Below are 19,894 nucleotides of genomic sequence, written 5' to 3' on the forward strand. Positions count from 1 at the left end.
TACCTCTAACGAGTACATCACAAGTTACTCTCTTACTGCATTTGTAACACACTTCTCCATTAATGAGAAATCAGCTTTCATTGCTTTATATACTTCTATATTTTAAAATATATTTTATTGTTTCATCACAGTTGTCCCGAATTTTTCCTCTTTGCCCCCTGCCACCCAGTAACCCCCATTCCCTTGGCAATCCCCCCTTTAGTTCATGTCCATGGGTCATGCATATAAGTTCTTTGGCTACTCCATTTCCTTATCCCCTGTATAATCTGTACCTACCAATTTGTACTTCTTAATCCCTGCACCTTTTTTGCCACCACTTCTTAAATTGATCTGTCTTGACTTCCTGACTTTGTGGTGTGAACTTGTACGGTAGAACTGTGAGATTCAGTGTGGTGCAGTCCCATTGATCTCCTGAACGTGATGCTCTTTGGATGCCTTTTATGCCGTTTATGTTGGCTCTCTGGAAGTAATTGGGTTTCGATTGTTGTTTGGTCATTCTTTGATGGGTCCTTTCCTCCAGCTAGTTGACTGAGGGTCACCTTGCCTACAACATCTTCCGTGTTGTTGTGCAGGTGCTGCCAGAACAAAACCACTAAACACAGGAAACAAACCCACATCTGCAAAAATAACTTCCCCTGCAATCCCGCTATTACAGGAAATGAGGCTGTATTAATAAAGCTGTAAATAGATTAAGACTATTATAAGAAAGGAGAGAAATAAAGCATTAGTATAAAGCTAGTGATTCAATACGCACAAACTTGATGGACAAGAAATGAATGTTAAAAAGCTATGTAGGGAAGAAAATATCGCAAATCGTGGGGAGGACCACAGTGGATTTCGTCTCGATAGCCTCTAGTATTTACTGCTGTTTTTTCTTTCTGGATCCGCCTCTGGTGATGTCAGATGTTGACCCTGTTTGGCCTTAGGAAGTCTGTTCAAGACTTCCAGAAATCTACTGTCTGTGGCTGTCTCCTTCAGTTGTTAGTCTAGTCACTCTGCACTTAGCAGTCAGGCTTAAGCACCACAGGGCAGGGCAGAATTCCTCCTGGGGTCTGGGCTATTGTTTCCCCTCAGGCCGCTGCTGCTTGGACGGGGGCGGTCTGCCGGAGCACGGTGGCTTCTCTTGTATGGGGGATGACTTAGCACTGGGATTCCTGGGCTACTTTCTCAGTTCTCTCCTCGAAGTCTCTGTCCCCAGTCTCTCCTCAGACATCTCTAGCCCACTCTGCCTGCCCCCTTTGCCAGAGCCCAGGGTAAGTGGCTGCAAATAAAAATTTATGCACTGGCCCTTTACACAGCTCTTTGCATCTCCAGCTGCTCACCTCTGGCAGAGAACAACCCTACCGCTTTTTGCAGGTGGATGTTACGTGTGTACTTTCTGGGCTCTGGTGCTGTAGTCTGGGGATCCCAGCTTAGGGTTTAGACCCCACTCTTCTCAGGAGGATCCAACCAGCTGCTTAAATATTCCTCCAGTGCTGCGAACTGTGGGTGTCCAGCCAGCCTTTTTGAGTCTCCACTACACTCCTTACCAGTCAGGTTGTGCTAAAGCTGATTCTTCTGTCTGTCCCAGGTTATAAGGCTTCTCTCTCACTATTTTTCAGTTGTGTTCCAGGTGATTTCTCCACAATTTAGTTGTAATTCCAGATTGGTCCTGAGAGGAGGTCAATGTGACTTCCATTCACTGTGCTGCCCTCTTGCTACGAGGTTCATTTCTTGATAGTTGTGAATTCATTGCCATTTTAATGTTCATTGTTTTGATCTTCTCCTTTTTCTTAGATTTCAGATAGAGTCCCTTTAACATTTCATACAATGATAACTTGGTGATGATTAACTCTTTTAGCTTTGCCTTGTCTGGGAAGCACTTTATCTGCCCTTGCATTCTAAATGATAGCTTTGCTGGATAGAATACTATAGGTGGTAGATCCTTGCTTTTCATCTATGAATACTTCTTGCCAGTCTCTTCCAGCCTGCAAAGTTTCCTTTGAGATATCACATGACAGTTTTATGGGAACTCCTTTGTAGGTAATTGTCTGCTTTTGCCTCTCTTTATCTTTAACCTTTGGCATTTTAGTTATGATTTGCCTTGGTGTGGTCCTCTTTGAGTCCATCTTGTTTGGGACTCTCTGTGCTTCCTGGACTTGTATGTCTATTTCTTTCACCAAGTTAGGGAAGTTTTCTTTCATTATTTTTTTCAAATAAATTTTCAATTTTGTTATCTTTCTCTTCTCCTTCTGGCATCCTTGTCTCCTCATTTTGGCAGCCTGCCTGTGTTTGTTTCTATGTATTAGGTGGAGTTTCTTTGACTCCCTGTCTTGGTAGCGTGGCTTTTTGTAGAAAAGTGCGCCATATGTTGGATGGGGCACAGTCTTAGGTAATCGCCAGAGTGGGGCAGCCTCTCTGAACTCGGTTGATAGAGTCTCTGATATGGTATTTCCATTCTTTGGCTCTGTCTTGGGGAGGGCTCACAAGGGACAATGGCTACTGCCTAGCCTCTGGAGTTTTGTCAGGGAGGAAGCCCTTCTCTAGCACTTACCCTAATGCCATACACTTCGGCTTCTCCTCATATGCCGCTGATGCCCTTCCAGGTCCTACCCTGGTTCTGGAACCCAGAGGGAGTGAGTCTGCATACGTCCCAAGTCCATTGTGTGCCCTTTCAGAGGAGATGACTGAGAATCCCATAGTTTCTTCTGCTGTGCCCACCCCCACTTTTTATAGCCAGAAGTTATGGGAACCTATCTTCCTGGCACTGGAGCTCTGGGCTGGGTGGTCTTGTGTGGGGCTGGGATATCTCACTCCCGAGGTAACCCTCCCGATTTTTATCTACCACATGTGGGTGTGGGACTGCCCATTCTGTGTCTCTACTTCCCCACCCCTCCTATGCATCTGGATGAATGTGACCTCTTTAATTCCTTGGTTGTCAGGCTTCCATACAGCTTTATTTTCTGACAGTTATGGGTGATAGTTATTTTGTAGTTTAGTTGTAATTTTTGCTGTGGTTGTGCAAGGAGGTGAACTGTTTTTACCTACACCTCCCTCTTGACTAGAAGTCGATGTATATAATTCTTTCCTTCATCAATTTCCCTGTATAACCAGTCTTCCACCTCAATGCCTTGGTTCTCTGCCCAGTACACATGCTGTCCTTCCTTCACACAGTTTGACTCTTGATCAAGATGACTTTAATTATCCCCTCAGCTTGACTAAATTTGTACAGGCACCTGACTAAAGGCCTCCTTCTTCTTAGAACATTTACTTTAGAAAATTTGTGATTGCAAATTCCTTCTCTGCCCCTTTAAAATGTATGTAAAAATTCCCCAAGGCTGTTGCCAGTTTTACAACCAAGGATTGTCTTTCCTAAGCACCAGGGAACCATGTCTTTGAAATATAAACATCAGGGGCGCTAACACCCCTGGCTCCTAGTCTCTGTGGGAAAGTGGAAGCCTAACTGAGATGGGTGCCAACTAGGAAACCCAGATGGCCCAATAGCACAGAAAAACATTGACAGACTCAGGAATTACTCAATGTGCTCCACACGTCCCACCGACCAACCTGCCCCCTGGTAGTTCAGTATTTTCCCATTAGCTGAACCCAGAGCTTTACAACTTTCCCACCTTCTGCTTCAGGACAATTGAGTTCAGTGCCTCTCCCCTCTCTTGGCACAGTTTGAATGATTTCTTAATTACCTATTTAAATTTGTCCAGTGAACTTTTTATGGACACTCTTTATTTCAGGCTACTCTCCCAAAGGGACATTTTCTTTTTCTGCTTGGGCTCTGATTTCCCACACCAGGTCAGCCCTCCATTTAGACACCTTGCTCATGGTGCTTGACCACTGACACCCCATGCCGAGCTGCCCCCTCTGACTCTGACTCCCCACACCGGGTCAGCCCTGGAGGTGGGTACTATTTTCACACTGTCCAGCTTCTGGCTCCCCACCTGAGATCACCCCTCTGAAGGGCCACCTTACTTGGCCCTGATTTCCTTTTCTTTCACCAGATATCTACCTTTTTCTGACCATGTAATAGTTTTAGGACTGAACTGTTTGAAAATGAAAGAAGGTAAGAGGGAAAAAGGGGAAGAAGAAGAGTTCACTTATTTTATTCTAGATGTTCTTGGCCTGGCTGCACATTAAAACTGCTTAGGGAGTCTTTAAAATTAGTGATGTTTGGTCCTTTTCCTAGAGTTATATGCTTGTCCAATAGAGATCCTATGAATCTGCTTTTTAAAGAAAGAAAATTCCCAAATGATATTAAGTGGAGTCCGGGCTGAGAACCACTGCTTATTAAGGACAGATAGGAATGCAGGAGTGAAGGTGAGTTTGAGGATCTGGAGAATGGAGCACATGAGAAAGCCCATCTGATGGCTTCAATTTTCTCCTTTAAAGAGAAATGTCATCAGAGGAAAGGGACAGTGGTTAAAATTGTTAGGGCGTGGGAGGCAGAGAATTATGAATATGCTTATTTAGACAGGGAGACAAAGCTTAAAAAAGAACTTGATTACTGGGCAGTGTCTATTTAACTTCAAATAGGCGATTACATTGCCTATTTGAAGTTAAAAGCTTCAGGACCTGGTAAATTTCTAAATATTAAATTTATATATTTTTAAAGGTATGTATAGAAAAAATAAAAGAAACAGAACAGTGGAAAACAGAGATTGTGTTTGAGTAGTATGATTTCCCCCCTTTTCTGTATATCAGTGTTTCTTACATTTGAAAATTAACCCTTATGATGAAACCAGAAAAGTCGGCATTTGTGCTGCCTGTCACTACCAGAACCAATAAGTAGAGACAAGTATTCAGTCTTTATGGGCACTTTATTCAGATGGCTGTTGATCTGAGATGATGGCAGGTTATGCACCCTTAAAGATCATCTTAATGTCTCATTTGAAGCCAACATTTTTATAAAGAGAGGAGAGGGAAGGTAAGGGGTTGGGGGAAAAGGTTGATTGGAGAAGAGTTGTAGTCCAGCAGTGATCTCCCTAGTACTTATTTATAGTTGATCAAAAGTTCTCTCTGGAACACAACGGCTCAGCTGCCATCTTCATTGTTTGCAGACTCCCTGGGACACAAAGGTGGAATTTCTTGGTGACCTCTTGGACTCACACGGTCATGCATCCCAGTTCCTGGGATAATAGCTTTCCACATGCATTAATCACTTACGCCTATCAACTAAGGCTAAAATATTTAACTCTTGAGTTCCCCTATCAATTATATTCATAATTGAAAACTAATGTTTTACTTTTCAAAAGAAAATGAAATAAATGGCGATCTAACACAAAGAAGAATTTAGGGACACTATATTATTTTGCTAGAGCTAACTAGGACCACAGACTTTCTGGGATAAAAATCAGAAATTCATTTCCTCACAATTCTAGAGGATAGAAGTCTGAGATCAAGATGTGGCAAGGTTCTGTCTTCTGAGGGCTTTCTTCTTGGCTTATATGGATAGATGGCATATTTCCCTGTGTCCTCACCTGGTTTTTCTGTGTGTCCATGTTCTAATCTCCTCTTTTTATAAGGACACCAATCATACTGGATTATAGTCTACCCTAAAGAGCTCACTTTACTTTAATTATCCTCTTAAAGACCCTGTCTCCCAATACAGTCACATGCTGAGGTGCTGAGGATTAAGACTTCAAGAAAGGATTTTCAGGGATGCAATTAGCTCATAACAGATGATTAGATCACACTGAGATGTTAATTTTCTCAGGTGTTTCTGTTTGCTTTTTTCTGTAGATTTCTCCCCTGCACACCTTCTGGCCAGTCTCTAAATCTTATGACTTAAATTAAATCAAAATAAATATGTCTCAAATGAAACTGAAACTGCCTGAGTTTCTGCTCCAGCCCTGCAGGTCATTCACACCATCAGGAAGGCAGAGCGTCATTTCTGCTTCTCGCTCTGCTCCTACCCTGCGGTTCTCACACACCCTCAGGAAAGTCCTGAGCTTCAGCAGACAGAAAAGTTCACACTCAATGGCTTAATTTTTTAAAAAGAATCTTTATAATTATTTGTCTCCTAGCCATCAGAAGAGGAATTTAAAAAAAAAAAAAAGAAGAAGAAGATTTAAAGCAACTGTTTCAAGTTTCTGATATAAAAAGAGAAAGCTTTCAGGAAAATCCTGGTAAGTTGCTGAATAAAACTTAATTTTATGCTTATGAGAGGACAGTCATCTTTCAAAACTCCAGATGTACATTTTATATAAATACATGTGTTTGTACACAGATTATTACTTGTAAAAAATGAGATTAATTAGAAATACAAAAGGGTAAAATACATATCAATATATTTAACTGAAGCTAACTTTTTAAAATGTACTTAGGGTGATGAGAATGTTTTTGTTTGTGTACGGAGTGTGAAAGATGATTAGAGAAACAACGAGAATAAGTTAAAAAATATAAGGTTAAAGATTGTGAAGGAACCAAGGTTATGTGCAATTATACAAATTTCTGTTTTATGTTAACTTCAGATTAAAAGTTTCAATACCGATAGCCCAGTGGCAGATCCCCTGCACCCGGGCAAGACAGTGACAAAAGGAAGCATTGCACTGAGCACACGCAAGGCTAGTGAGACAACTGAATAGTGGGAGGCAGCTCTCCTATGCCCTTACAGCACCTGATTGGGGGTGGAACCAGGGAAAGGCAGGCACATGCTCCTTAGAGGGCAGTATGACGGCAGGGTTAGGTGCGAGACCAGAGAGACCCGTCAATCTAGCCTGAAGAAAAGAAGGAATCGGTGGTGGGATGGGTCCTCCTGGAGGGAGCGGAAGTTCAGGAAGTATCTGGGCATTTTGAGAAAGTACCTGGCCCTGCCAACACCCAAAAATAATATCATACCAAGGGAAGGAAAGGGCACTCTCTTAACCATCTTGTAAACGTACTTGCCAGTGCATTTGTGGAACCATCTGGACCTGGAATCCACATTACCAGTGGTGGTGCTGGCCCCACAGGTGGGTTCCAAAAGGGAGCCAGAAGCTGGGCAGTGGCTGTGAGAAAAGCCGAGCTGCCTGGATGACCTCTCGGTGGCTGCCTGTGATTCCCAAAGTATGGTACTATAAACGGGAGAAGGAACTCTGGACACTGCCTAAGTTTTGGTCTGGATGATGATGGCCGGGCTGTTCTCTGGGTTTCCTGGAGGAGATGGGCTTTGAGACAAGAGTCTGCCATTCTCCCAGATGGTGCAGCATTTGAATAAAAACCTCTTTCTTTCTCACCAGATTCTGTCTCTAGAATTTGCCTATTGGTGGCAGTGGGCAGCTGAACTCCACTTTGGTTCTGTAACAGTTTTAAATTTCATCAAGGATACACTGCAGAGGCTATTCTCTCATGTAAGTGTTTCTTTCAAATTCACCTGATACACCAATTTAGTTAAACCCTAAGTATAAACACTAAGTTAAACAAATTGCTGAAATGAAAACCAACTACAGGAAATGAAACTTAACTTGTTTGGGTTAAGTTTCACTTTGCAGACAATTAAAGGTGAGTGTAAGTACTCCTGGGCAAGAACCAGGATTCCTGAAGTATCTTCCCCGTCTTATCAACTGCAAGAGTCCTGCCAAGCAGAACAATCTCTCAGGGCACGGGTGTCCGGAGGGCTGCTGAGGACCCTCCCCCAGGTGAGGGTGGGTGGGAACCAGGACTTGTCCCTAGTAACACTGCTAATTTGGTACTTCTTGTGCAATACCTACATATCTAAACAAATAAAGAGAGAAAAAATAACCACTCCAGAATGGCATCCTGCTGATCCTTTGCCAATCATTAATGTTACTACTAACAGTAAGATTTATGTTCACAATTGTTTTAAAACAGGAGGCTGAGGGCCCGTAGGAAGCCAAGTGTTCTGTCAGGTCACTCTCAAAATTCGTCCACACCGGTCACGGTGATGCTGATTTTTACTCAGCTCCAACAACATACATGCAGATTCTCTTAAAGCTGATAAAATACAAACTATTTCAAAAGCATAACTGAATATAATAGATTCAAGTCATTGTTCACAACTGTTACCATGTGGAGGGGAAGGGGGTTGAGACAGTTTTGACACTATTATCAGTCCAAGGGTATTACTGAAAAGTTTACTAGATATACTGAACCAAGACATTGTTAATTTTTCCTTCTAACAGGGAGGAAGCTCCCGATTTGGGGGAATAAATGTCAGTGACATTATCAGAGAAGAGTGTTTTTTATCTCCCTGGTATCTATTAGCAGATCTGACCAAAAGGAAGTGAGAGAACGCTGTCACCTTGTAGGGGGCACAGAGTTCCCCATGTGGCAGCCCCTACGTGGGACATAGCACACAATGAGGCTCCAGCTATGTAGGAGCCAAAGAGCTGTAAGAAAAAGGGACGGCCTGCAGCGGAAATGTCCTGACGGGCTGCTCCAGCTGTGGAACGTTGAGCCCTCTTTGAACATTGTAATCACTGGCTGAAACCGAAAGAGAAAATCTGCCTCCGTCCTCAGAGTCTTTAAGGTGTCCTGAGAGGGGTGAACGGTTAAATCACTGAACGCGAACTCAGGCGAAGGGAGGTACTGCATCCTCAGACCTGACCAGAGTGTGTCTGCGGAAGGGGGCACGCCCCTCACCAGCCTCAGCCTCCCTGTGCAGGGGCAGCAGCTGGAAGCAGCAGAGGCGCCCAGGCTCTGACACCGAGGACCTGCCGCACAGAGGGACCTCCTCTGGGGAAAACCCAGCGGGAGTCAGGGCCTCGTTTAGAGACAAAGCAGAAGATTGCTGCGGGATATTATGAAACGGGGGCACCTAGAAGGACTGCAGGAGGACTCATTTATTAACGTCCCTTTCCTTTTGATAAAAAGTGCCCTTTCCGTCTTTGTTACCAGATGACTGAAGTGAGAGTTAGTTCTGGCCTACCAAGCAGCGCAGTAGAGATCGCTCCAGATTTCTGTCTGGAATTTAAGCCAAATGAAATAACTGCCCTGCTCCTTTGCCCTACAGGCATCGCTAATTCAAGGCTTTTCGAAAATTCATTATCTTTAACTACTATAAAAATATGTTGCTCATCAGATAAATTTTTGTTAAAGAGCTACTGTGTGCTGGGCACTGTAACACAGTGAACAACACACACAAAACTTCTCATTCTCATGAAAGACACAGAATAATGGATGGACAGAGAATAAACAAGACAAATTGGTAAAACTCCATGGAACATTTGATTCTGATAAGTTCTAAGCAGGTTTTTTTTTAAAGAAGGAAGAGGGAAAGTAAACGTTGGGAGACGGGATGCAGTTTTCCGTAGGCGGGCCAAGCAGTGCGTCTGTGAGGAGGAGACATTTGGCTAGAGGCCTGCGTGCAGTGCAGCCGTGAGCCGCGTGGTATCCAAGGACATTGCAGGGAGAGGAAACAAGTGCAGTGCCAGAAGCAGGAGCAGGCACTGCCTGCGACGAGCAACACGGAAATCAGGGGGCTGGGCAGGATTTAGAGAGAGAAATAAAAGTTAGATGGCGTAACAGGGTGCAGGGTCCTGTGAGGCCTTGAGTTCGCCACGAGCTTGGCTTTCACTCTCAGTCAAATGGAAAGCCGCTGGGAGGGACTGACCAGGACATTGGTACGTTATTTACATTCGGACAGGCTCACTCTGGCTGCTATGTTCCAAGTCCCAAAGGGATCAGTAACAGCAAGAGGGACACTAGTGAGGGTGCTACTCCTGTAACCCAGGAAGAGAAGATGGGGCTTGGGCCAGGCGGTAGAGGTGGAAGTGGTGGCCAGTGGTCAGATGCTGGACATATTTTGAAGATTTAACTTACAGGCTTTGTACCACATTGAACAAGTGTGGATATAGACGCATTGGGCACATGGAATGTGGAAGAAGAGACAGAAAGAAAGAATGCTGGCTACATATTTGTGGTTGTTTACGTATTTTATTAAAATATTTAACAATGGAAGAGATGTGCTAGGTGAAACATGTTCCTTTCACCTTTCTTCCCAATCTTCAGCAGGTTTGAAAATTTTCATAGTACAAAGTTAAGGGGAAAGCATGTCCCACAAACCGTTCCTGTAGCAACAGGCCAATCCACTGCATACTAATTTGCTGGGATATAATTTTTTTCATATAACAGATTCCCAAAAACTACATCCTCAGGCAAAACTGGGAAGGGACTGCGTCTGTTCTGCCTACATCTTTACTTCCTTGGAGGTGTTTTCCGGAATATGACTGTTACAAATTCTTAAGGAAACGCAACTAATCTAACATAGCCAAGCCCAGCTATGCCACTCTCCGTCCTATTATATAACTTAAGATGATATCAAAAGTTTCCATCTAGTTAAAGATTAAACCCTCCAAAGTTTAAATATTTCATTTAAGGCTTTCCTTCATAACTAGCTTGGACAGAGACTATGTGAAGTAACACCTCATTTTAAAGGGCACTTCGTAAAATGAAACTAACTTGCCGGGCAGTTTCAGTTCTGAAGGGCAGAGCAGGGCGTGGGCCCGCTGGTCCCCAGCCAGCAATGCCGGGATCCCTCCCTGCAGGTCAGGACACCTGCGGGCTGCTAAGGCCCGGCCTCCGATGGATGGGGCTGGGCCCCTTTGCTGGTTTCACCTTCCAGATGCCCCCCAGACGGGAATTAAAGTTTTTAGGAAATAAATTCTGAAAGTAAGTAGTCATAAGGGGAACTCCGGGGTTCCAAATGTTCCCAGAACAAACTAAAGGAGCTAAGGAGGAGGTTTTCTCCCCAGCTCTACCCAGAGCAACACCCTTACCCACCTGAAGAAGCAGAAGAAAAACCACCACCGCCAAGGCAGTTCTGGTTCTGGTCCAATTCCCCTACACCATGAATGGGAAAACAGGGTGGCCGAAAGGAGACACAATTTACTCATGACCTTTTTTTCCTAATCACAACTGCCCCTTCTTTATTTACATACACTAGGTAGATTCCGACAAGTATAAGGGTCCCTGCTGTTTAAAAAAATAGGCCAGCCTATTTTCAGGATTTAAATTCCATTCAGATGATGTTCTTAAAGGACTTTGTAAGCCTCAGGACAGTGAACACAAGTGTAACATGATTACACTTAAATTTAAACAGGATCATGTTGGCTGCTGTGTTGAAAATAGATTCGAATGGGCGAGGGTGTGAAGAAAAGTGAGAAAGTAATAGGATCAATGGACTAAAGGTCTTGGTGTTAAAGAAATATTAAGAGTTTGAGCACTAATGATAGTGAGTTTAAGGGGAGGAGACCGTGGTAAAACATTTGAATCAGGGATGATGGAAGGCTTTTAACTATCGGTGGTTCTGAGAGTCTCCCAGGGCTGCTGTAACAAAGCACCGCACTGAGTAGCTTGAACAACAAAAATGCATTGCTCCGCAGCTCTGGAGGCTGGATGTCTTCCAGATCTGGGAATTGGGCGGTTCCTTCTGGGAATTGCAGGGCTGAGGGCTGTGAGGAAGAATGTGCTCCAGGCCTGTCCCCTCGCTTCTGGTGGTGTGTTGGCAACCTCTGGCATTCCTTGGCTTATAGAGGCACCTCCCCGATCTCTGCCTTCCTGTTCACATGGTGGTAGCCTTATGTATGTGCCTCTGGATCCAGATTATCCCTTTAAAAAAATACTTTGTTTATTTAGACAGGGGGGAAGGGAGGGAGAAAGAGAGGGAGAGAAACGTCAGTGTGTGGTTGCCCCTCACTCACCCCCTACTGGGGAGCTGGCCCACGACCCAGGCATGTGCCTGGGGGAGAATGGGGAGAAAGGTACAGGGATTAAGAAGGACCCCTGGCTGCCCAGGCTGGTATGGCTCAGTGAATTACATGCTGGCCTGTGAACCAAAGGGTCCCTGGTTCGATTCCCAGCCGGGGCTCATGCCTGGGTTGTGGGCAAAGACCCCAGTGGGGGTCACGTGAGAGGCAACCACACATTGATGTTTCTCTCCCTCTCTTTCTCCCTCCCTTACCCCTCTCTAAAAATAAATAAATAAAATCTTTTTTTAAAAAAGAAGTACAAACCGGTAGGTACAAAACTGACAGGGGTGTGTTAATAACAGTATAGGAAATCTAATAAGCCAAAGAACTTATATGCATGAACCACAGACATGAATTCAAGAGCGGGGTGCTTTATTACCGAAGAAAATAGGGCTACTGGGGAGTAAGGGGGAAATATTGGGGCTCCTGTAATTGCATCATCACTAAAATATAATTTTTAAAATATCCAAATCAATAAAGTTATTGGTGAAAATGAAAAACGTCTTTTGTCTTATGGAAAAAAAACTACACAGACTTTTTGGCCAACCCAATATATTAAAATGTATAAAAAACAAATATTCAGCAAATTCTCAAAGTATGAAATAGTTGAACACTGAAGGTTAAAATAACATGGTCGTCCTATTTTTTATTCTGCCTTTTCTCCCACTCACTTCAAAACATCTTTCATTAGGGATACGGTCATTAATAACTGCTTACACTATTGGCTACATATAGTGCTCATAAACAGGTAAGGCAGAGCCTCTCCTTCGACTCTTAGCTGAGTTGACAGTTAGGGCCGCTGCAGGGCAGACAGGAGGATCAGGGAGGAGCCTCCCGGGACCCCAGGGTCAGGGGGACATCTACTGGTCTGTGATGCCCTCTGCCCAGAATTCCCTTTGGCAGGACCAGGACCTGGCTGCTGCGGTTGGAGCACCACCTCACCAATACTCCTTAGACCCACCAGACAGGCCTTTGGTGGTCTACCAGGCACTATTTCTTATGCCCTAATTTGTCTCCTCCGCTTTCTCCCCCCGCCTGCCTCACACCCTACTCTAGCAGCCATCCTTTAACTTCACCTGCACAATGTCCCCACTGTGCTCCAAGTAATACTCCCCTCCTCCTCACAGGTCTCAGTCCTCTGCCCCTTATGTGTCTTACACAAAGCACTTATCACAACTTGTCACTCTGATAAAGACTTTTGAGTGAGCGAGTGTGGGTGGGTGGGGGGTGTGCGTGTGTTTTCCTCCATTGGATTGTAAGTACTATGAAGGAACTTTGCATTTCTTCTGGTTTCCACTATTTTTCTTGAGCATGATGCCTAGCAGGTGCTCAATTAATACTTGGTACATAATAGGTGGTCAATAAACAACAGGTGAATGAATGAATAAATAACACAATTCAAGGTAAAATAATTTTTATCTCAGGTAACAATGTATGCACTGATTTTGGTAAAACCTCTAGAACCTCTTCCATCTACACTGTAAGTAAACAGCATTGACCATCTTTGTATAATGTCCATTTTTCCCAGGGGCTTAAAGTCCTGCTAACAGACTCAGCGCCCTGCCCACTGAACTCAGTGTGACTTAAGAGGATTTGAGGCACTAAGGCACCAAGGCTAGCTCCATCAAGGAAAGAAGAAGCTTCTACACACAGTGGAGACGCACCTGTAGACAGGGTACAGGATTTGGTAAGTTGATGAGAGTCACACCATAAATGACAAGCATGGCTTTCTCCTCTGGCCAGTCAGAGGGCTGCAGGCTGAGGCCTCAGTTAGCTCATTGTTCACATTTGACCTCCGGGAGGCCTTACCAGGAAGCTTTTGCAAGCAATGCCACACTGGCGGGTCAACTTTTCAGCCTGGCTACGCTTTGTGACTGGTTATGCACTAAACGTTTTAAAAACCTAGTCCCTTAAGTCTTTCACTTTAAAAAGTTAAAAGCTTTTTAAATGTTTGTATTTCTTCTGTTTATATAATATTTTGTTCTGTTGGTCCTTAATGCTTTTAGGCTATCCTTATAATACTTTTACTGTCTCATTTTCCCTTATTTAAACACATTATTGATTCATGTTTTTAATCTGATTTGGGGTAGGAGCAGTAGGTCAGGGTTGGAGCCTGAAAATTTACGTTTCTAGCAAGCTTCCACGTAGGGCTGATGCTTTTTGCTAATTCAGAGACTACATTTTGAGAATTGCTCTAAACCGTATCGGTACAATAGAATTCTCTGGAAAATTTTTGAGAAGTACTAATGCCTCAACTCCACTTCAGTCCCTCTATAAATTAATCAGAGTCTCCAGTGTGGAGTCCACAGGGATTCTAATGTGGGGCCAAGGTTTAGGATACTTAATCTGGGGCGCTCAAGGATACTCAGCTCTTGCAGTTTAACAAAGTGCATAATTGTAGAATCTTCATTAGTCTCATATCCATAATTTAGGCTAAAACATTTTAAACGAAGTTAAAAATGCATGCTACTTTCTTTTTCTAATTTCAGGCAGGCCAGGCAACTTTGAACTTCAGTTAACTCCAAAATGCCTCTGAATGCCACAAGAATCAGCCAACCAAAATCAAGTACCTAACATTTTGCTACCACATCCCCCAAAGCTCCAGCTATCATTGGCCAAACACCTTGAGTTCCAAAACACAACAGCTGATGAGTTTACCTTACACGGCCTTGTTACCATGTAAGAAAAATGGCCAGCTTCCTAGCTGCCAATGAAGTTTACTATTCTCCAACCCACCTCCACTAACACAGGATTGTATTTTAATTTGCAATGTTCAGACTTGGGAACCAGTTTCTCTATTATTTAAGATCCTGGTTTTGAGTACAAAAAAACCCCCCAAAACAAAAAACAACTTTAACTACATGAAGCTTGAAAGGGCAAAATAAGGATACGGGGCTGTGTCATGCTAGTAGGCAGCTACTGCTTATTTTGTAACCACAATTAGAATCATCTAGGAAACAAGAGCACTAATGGGAACTATAAAACAGTTAGAATTAAGTACCAAGCAGTTTCAAGAATCAACCTTGAACAATATTTTATGTGTTTGTTTATGTGGCATTTTATATATATATATATATACAAATATATATATAATTGACTGTGATTTTAATGAGGAAGTATCATATTAAATACTTACCGTATTACTTTTTCCAAGGAAGAAGGTTGCAGCTGTGATATGAGTGAACAAGTAAATCTACCTGAAGCGACCAAAGACTGGAACAAAGAGCACGTGAAACAATGGGTGACCAAAGACCTTAACATTGATGAAAAATATGGACAGATGCTGTTCGTAGAAGAAGTGACAGGATTAGTCCTGTCAGAATCAACTGAAAAGGATCTTAGAGACATGGGACTACCACGGGGCCCAGCACTTCTGATAAAACGAGCATTTGACAGATTGAATCATGGTTTCCCGGATAATCACGCTCAGAATTCTGGACTATTGGATCATACAAAACCCTCCAAAAAAGGACACCATGAAAAGACGCAACGGACAAGAAAAGAAGAGCAAAAGTCAGCGTCATCCAATATTGATCATAATCTCAGCAAGACCAGAGATTCCACAGAACCACAGTCAGTTCTTCTGAAAGAAAGTGCTTCGAATGAAGTAGCAACCGCTGAAGACAAAAAAAATAATAAGCGAAAACCTGAACAGTTGACTTGCATGCCACATCCTTTTGATCAGCCCCAGAGCAGCCATCACTACATAGAACATTACCTTCTACCACCTGAAACAGGACCAGGCAATCTCATAGACCCAACTCATGAGTACAAAGCCCTCACCAACCCAGGCACGGCCACAGAAAAGGACATTAGGATGAAATTTAGCAACGAAGTCTTCCGATTCGCATCAGCTTGTATGAATTCGCGCACCAATGGCACCATCCATTTTGGGGTCAAGGACAAACCCCATGGAGAAATTGTTGGAGTGACAGTCACCAGCAAAGATGGCTTCATTAACCACTTCAATGAAATGATCACAAAGTATTTTGAAGACAGTGAGATCAATGAAGCCAGGAAGTGCATTCGGGAGCCAAGGTTTGTGGAAGTCCTCCTGCAGGACAACACACCATCTGACAGATTTGTCATTGAAGTAGATGTCATTCCAAAACACTCTGTGTGTAAAGAAAAGTGTTTCTACATTATGATGCATCTCTGTGACAATGGAACATGGAAGCAAAGTGAAGAACTTTCATTGTTTGTGAGGGAGGGGGCTAGCTCTAAGGATATCTGGGCCAATGTCAAGAAACGGGATATAAAATTGAAAGCATTTTCTAAAACACTAAAGTCGCTAGCAGCATCCAGAAAAGAGGCTGAAGAAAAATTTGAGGCAAGGGAAAATAAGAAAGAGAGTGAAGGTCATAAGCTGGTATAACTTCTCATAGGAAACCGAGAGTCACTGGATAATTCATACTACAATTGGTATATTCTTGTAACTAATAAATGCCATCCAAGCCAAACAAAGAACCTAGAGTTTCTAAAGGAAATTAAATGGTTTGCTGTGTTGGACTTTGATCCTGAATCCGAGAGCAAGGGGGTAGCCAAAGCTTACCAGAAAGACCGCGTAGCAAATCTTCACTTCCCAAGTCAATATGAGGAAAAGACAACTACCACAAGGGAGAAAATTTCTCTTCTGAATCTTTATGATCAGCCCAGCTGGATCTTCTGCAATGGCAGATCAGACTTGAAAGATGAGAGCTACAAGCCTCAAGAACCACATTTATGGCAGAGGGAAAGAGCGTCTGGAGTCAGACAACTGATTTTGTTTCTCACAGATGAAAATCTCATGACAAAAGGGAAGTTTCTGGTAGTGTTTCTATTACTCTCTCCGGTGCAAAGCCCAGGAGATCCACTCATTGAAACCTTCTGCGCTTCCTACCAAGCTCTCAAAGGAATGGAAAGTGTATTGTGTATCTGTGTAAACTCACAGATTTATCAACGATGGAAAGATCTACTACAAGCCAGACTGACAATTGCAGATGAATTAACAGGACACAGTGTTTCCACTTTAAATTTAGATTTGATAAACAGCACTATCCTTAAACTGAAACCAGTCACTCAGTCACCAAGAAGGTTTCTGCCCTCCCGTGGATCATCTTCCATCATCTTAGAGAAGAAAGAAGAGGATATCTTGACCGCACTGGAAATTCTCTGTGAAAATGAGTGTAAAGACACAGATATTGAGAAAAACGAATCTAAGTTCCAACAATTTAAGAAAACAAAAGAAGAGCACTTTTATCGAGGTGGCAAAGTATGCTGGTGGAACTTCTATTTTTCTTCTGAAAACTACTCTTCGGCCTTTGTCAAAAGAGACAATTATGGAAACCTTAAAGAGCTGATAGAGCGTACGGCAGAGTCTCCTAAACCAGTATTTGTAAAAATTATCAATCTTTACCACCATCCAGGCTGTGGGGGTACCACATTGGCTATGAATGTTCTCTGGGACCTAAAGAAACACTTCAGGTGTGCCGTGCTAAAAAACAAAGGAACTGATTTTGCAGAAACTGCAGAGCAAGTGTTCAAGCTGATTACCTATAAGGCAACCAGCCATCAGGATTACATTCCGGTACTTCTCCTGGTGGATGATTTTGAAGATCAGGAAAACGTCTACATTCTACAGGACACTATCCAATCTACTTTAGTAGCGCACGGTTTGAGATACGAAAAAACACTGGTCATTATCTTAAACTGCATGAGATCCCAGAATCCTGATCAAAGTGCAAAACTAGCAGACAGCATTGCACTAAAACACCAGCTTTCTCCCAAGGAACAAAGAGCTTTTGAGGCCAAACTGGAGGAAATTGAAAAGCAACATAAGAACTGTGAAAACTTTTATTCCTTCATGATCTTGAAAGAAAACTTTAAGAAATCGTATATAGAAAATGTAGTCAAGAATATCCTAAAAGGACAGGATGCCAACAGCAAAGAAACCCAACTCATTTCTTTCCTGGCTCTACTCAACTCTTATGTTACTGATTTTACAATTTCAGTCTCACAGTGTGAAACATTTTTGGGAATCCCATGCATTCATACGCCCTGGAAGCCTGAGAGCATAGAAGACAAGATGGGAACCTACTCGACTCTTCTAATAAACACAGAAGTGGCCGAATATGGGGGATGTGCAGGCGTGCGCATCATTCACCCTCTGATTGCCAGTTGCTGCCTAAAAGAGCTGGAAGAAAGCTATCACTTGGGTAAGTGTCAAATTGCCTTGATGTTATTAAAAGAGAATTTATTCTATACTTCTGGAATAGGAAGAGACAAATTTCAACAATACGTGCAAACCCTTCTGCTTACGAGACAGCGCAGAGAGTATGGAGATGAAACAGACACTCTGTTTTCGCCGTTAGTTGAAGCTCTACAGAATGACGAAGTGGAAAGGGTCTTGAAACAAGGAAGTGTTCGGTTCCCTCAAAATGCATTTATTTGTCAGGCCCTAGCAAGACATTTCTACATTAAAGAGAAAGACTTTAACACTGCTCTCTGTTGGGCCAATGAGGCCAAGGAGAGAGCACCTAAAAATTCCTATATCTCAGATACTCTTGGTCAGGTCTACAAAAGTGAAATCAAATGGTGGTTGGATAAAAACAAAACCTGTAGGGCTATCACTGTTGAGGATCTAACACATTTCCTGGAAGCTACTGAAAATGCAGCAAGAGCTTTCAAAAAATCCCAAGAGCAAACTGATGGGAAAGATTCTGAAACAGAGACCTGGTCACCACAGAAGTCCCAGAGAAAATACGACATGTATAATACGGCTGGCTTCTTGGGTGAAATAGAAGTTGGTCTTTACACTATTCAGATTCTTCAGCTCACCCCCTGTTTCCACAAAGAAAAGGAATCATCTAAAAAGCCTATGGCAGAATTTTTATCTGGGAAGGGAAATATTCCTACAGACCCAAAAAGTGAATATTATTTGGCTCTTAACAAGTTCACATCCTACTTACAAAATTTACAGTCAGATATGAAAAAGTGCTTTGACTTTTTTACTGATTATTTAGTTCTTTTAAAAACAAGGAATATGCTAAAAGAAACAGTGGAAATCTTATTAAGCAAGAAAATCAGTCGTTGTTTCAGTAAATACAAGGAAATTTTCTGCCTGTTGGATTCGGGTCCATTAGCGAGCAGAGAGAGTCAATTACTGCTAGAGGAGAATCGCTGGAAAACCCTAGAAGCCTTGAGAGCAGACAGGTTTTCTGGACTTCTGGAATATCTTAACCCAAATCAGGACGATGCCGCAAACACTATGGAAAACATAGTGGACCAATACACTTCCCTCTTGCTGCAAAATCCAAATAAACGGCTGGCAAAGGAAAAACAAAATTTTATTTTGGCCAACATTATTCTCAATTGTCTAAAACCCAACTCCAAGTTCATTAAGCCACTTAACACGCTTAAAAAACTGCTTCGAGAAGTGTTACAATCCGTAGAACTAAACCATCTATGTCCAGATCCTTATTTCTTGGCTTGCCTCCTGTTCTGGCCAGAAAATGAAGAGCTAGATGAAGATGCTGAACTAATGGAAAAGTACGTTTCATGCTTAAGTAGATCCTTCAATAGACAGTACAGGAGAATGTGCAGGTCCAAGCAGGCAAGCACACTTTTCTACCTGGGGAAGAGGAAGGGTCTCAACAGCCTTGTTCACAAAGCCGAGATAGAGCAGTACTTCAGTAAAGAAAAAAATATAAATTCCTTCTGGCAGAGTGGAGACGTGTGGAAAAACGCAGAAGTCAAAGATCTCTTGCGTCCTCTCACTGGCCTGGCTGAAGGCAAGAAAATCTCTATCGAATATGGAACAAAGAAAAAAATAAAAATACCAGTAACATCCGTTTACTCGGGTCCACTCAGAAGTGGTGGCAACATAGAAAGAGTATCGTTCTACCTAGGGTTTTCCATTGAAGGCCCTCTAGCATATGGTATAGAAGGATGTAAGAAGGCATAATATGTTTTTATTCATATCTATCTCTGATCTTATTCCCTCTAGTGCCATGGCATTGTGATGACATTATTGGCTTACGTCTCTCACGGATTTTGGTTTTATCTCCCCAAATAAACTATAAGCCTTGGTAGGGCATGAAACATGGCTACACAGCAGAGCTTGGCAACAGTAGAGTCTGCTTTCAATGTTTTAAAGATGCGCTTTCAGACTAACATATTTAATTAAGAGGTTTCAGTTGATATCCACTGGTCATGTCATTATTGTTTATAGGGCAATA

General features: G+C 42.7%; 1 protein-coding gene across 1 annotated transcript in view; it reads left to right on the forward strand.

The window, feature by feature from the left end:
* SAMD9L (sterile alpha motif domain containing 9 like) overlaps positions 1-19,883 on the forward strand; it is a 34,588-nt gene extending 14,705 nt beyond the window's left edge. The window contains 1 exon segment of the mRNA XM_054564558.1: positions 14,837-19,883. Within this exon segment, the coding sequence (XP_054420533.1) occupies positions 14,837-19,620 (4,784 nt within the window). The 3' untranslated portion in view covers positions 19,621-19,883.
* The last annotated feature ends 11 nt before the right edge of the window (positions 19,884-19,894 follow it).

Source organism: Pteronotus mesoamericanus, unplaced genomic scaffold (genome assembly GCF_021234165.1).
Source record: "Pteronotus mesoamericanus isolate MK-2021 breed Mesoamerican mustached bat unplaced genomic scaffold, CSHL_Meso_final scaffold_85, whole genome shotgun sequence".
NCBI lineage: Eukaryota > Metazoa > Chordata > Mammalia > Chiroptera > Mormoopidae > Pteronotus > Pteronotus mesoamericanus.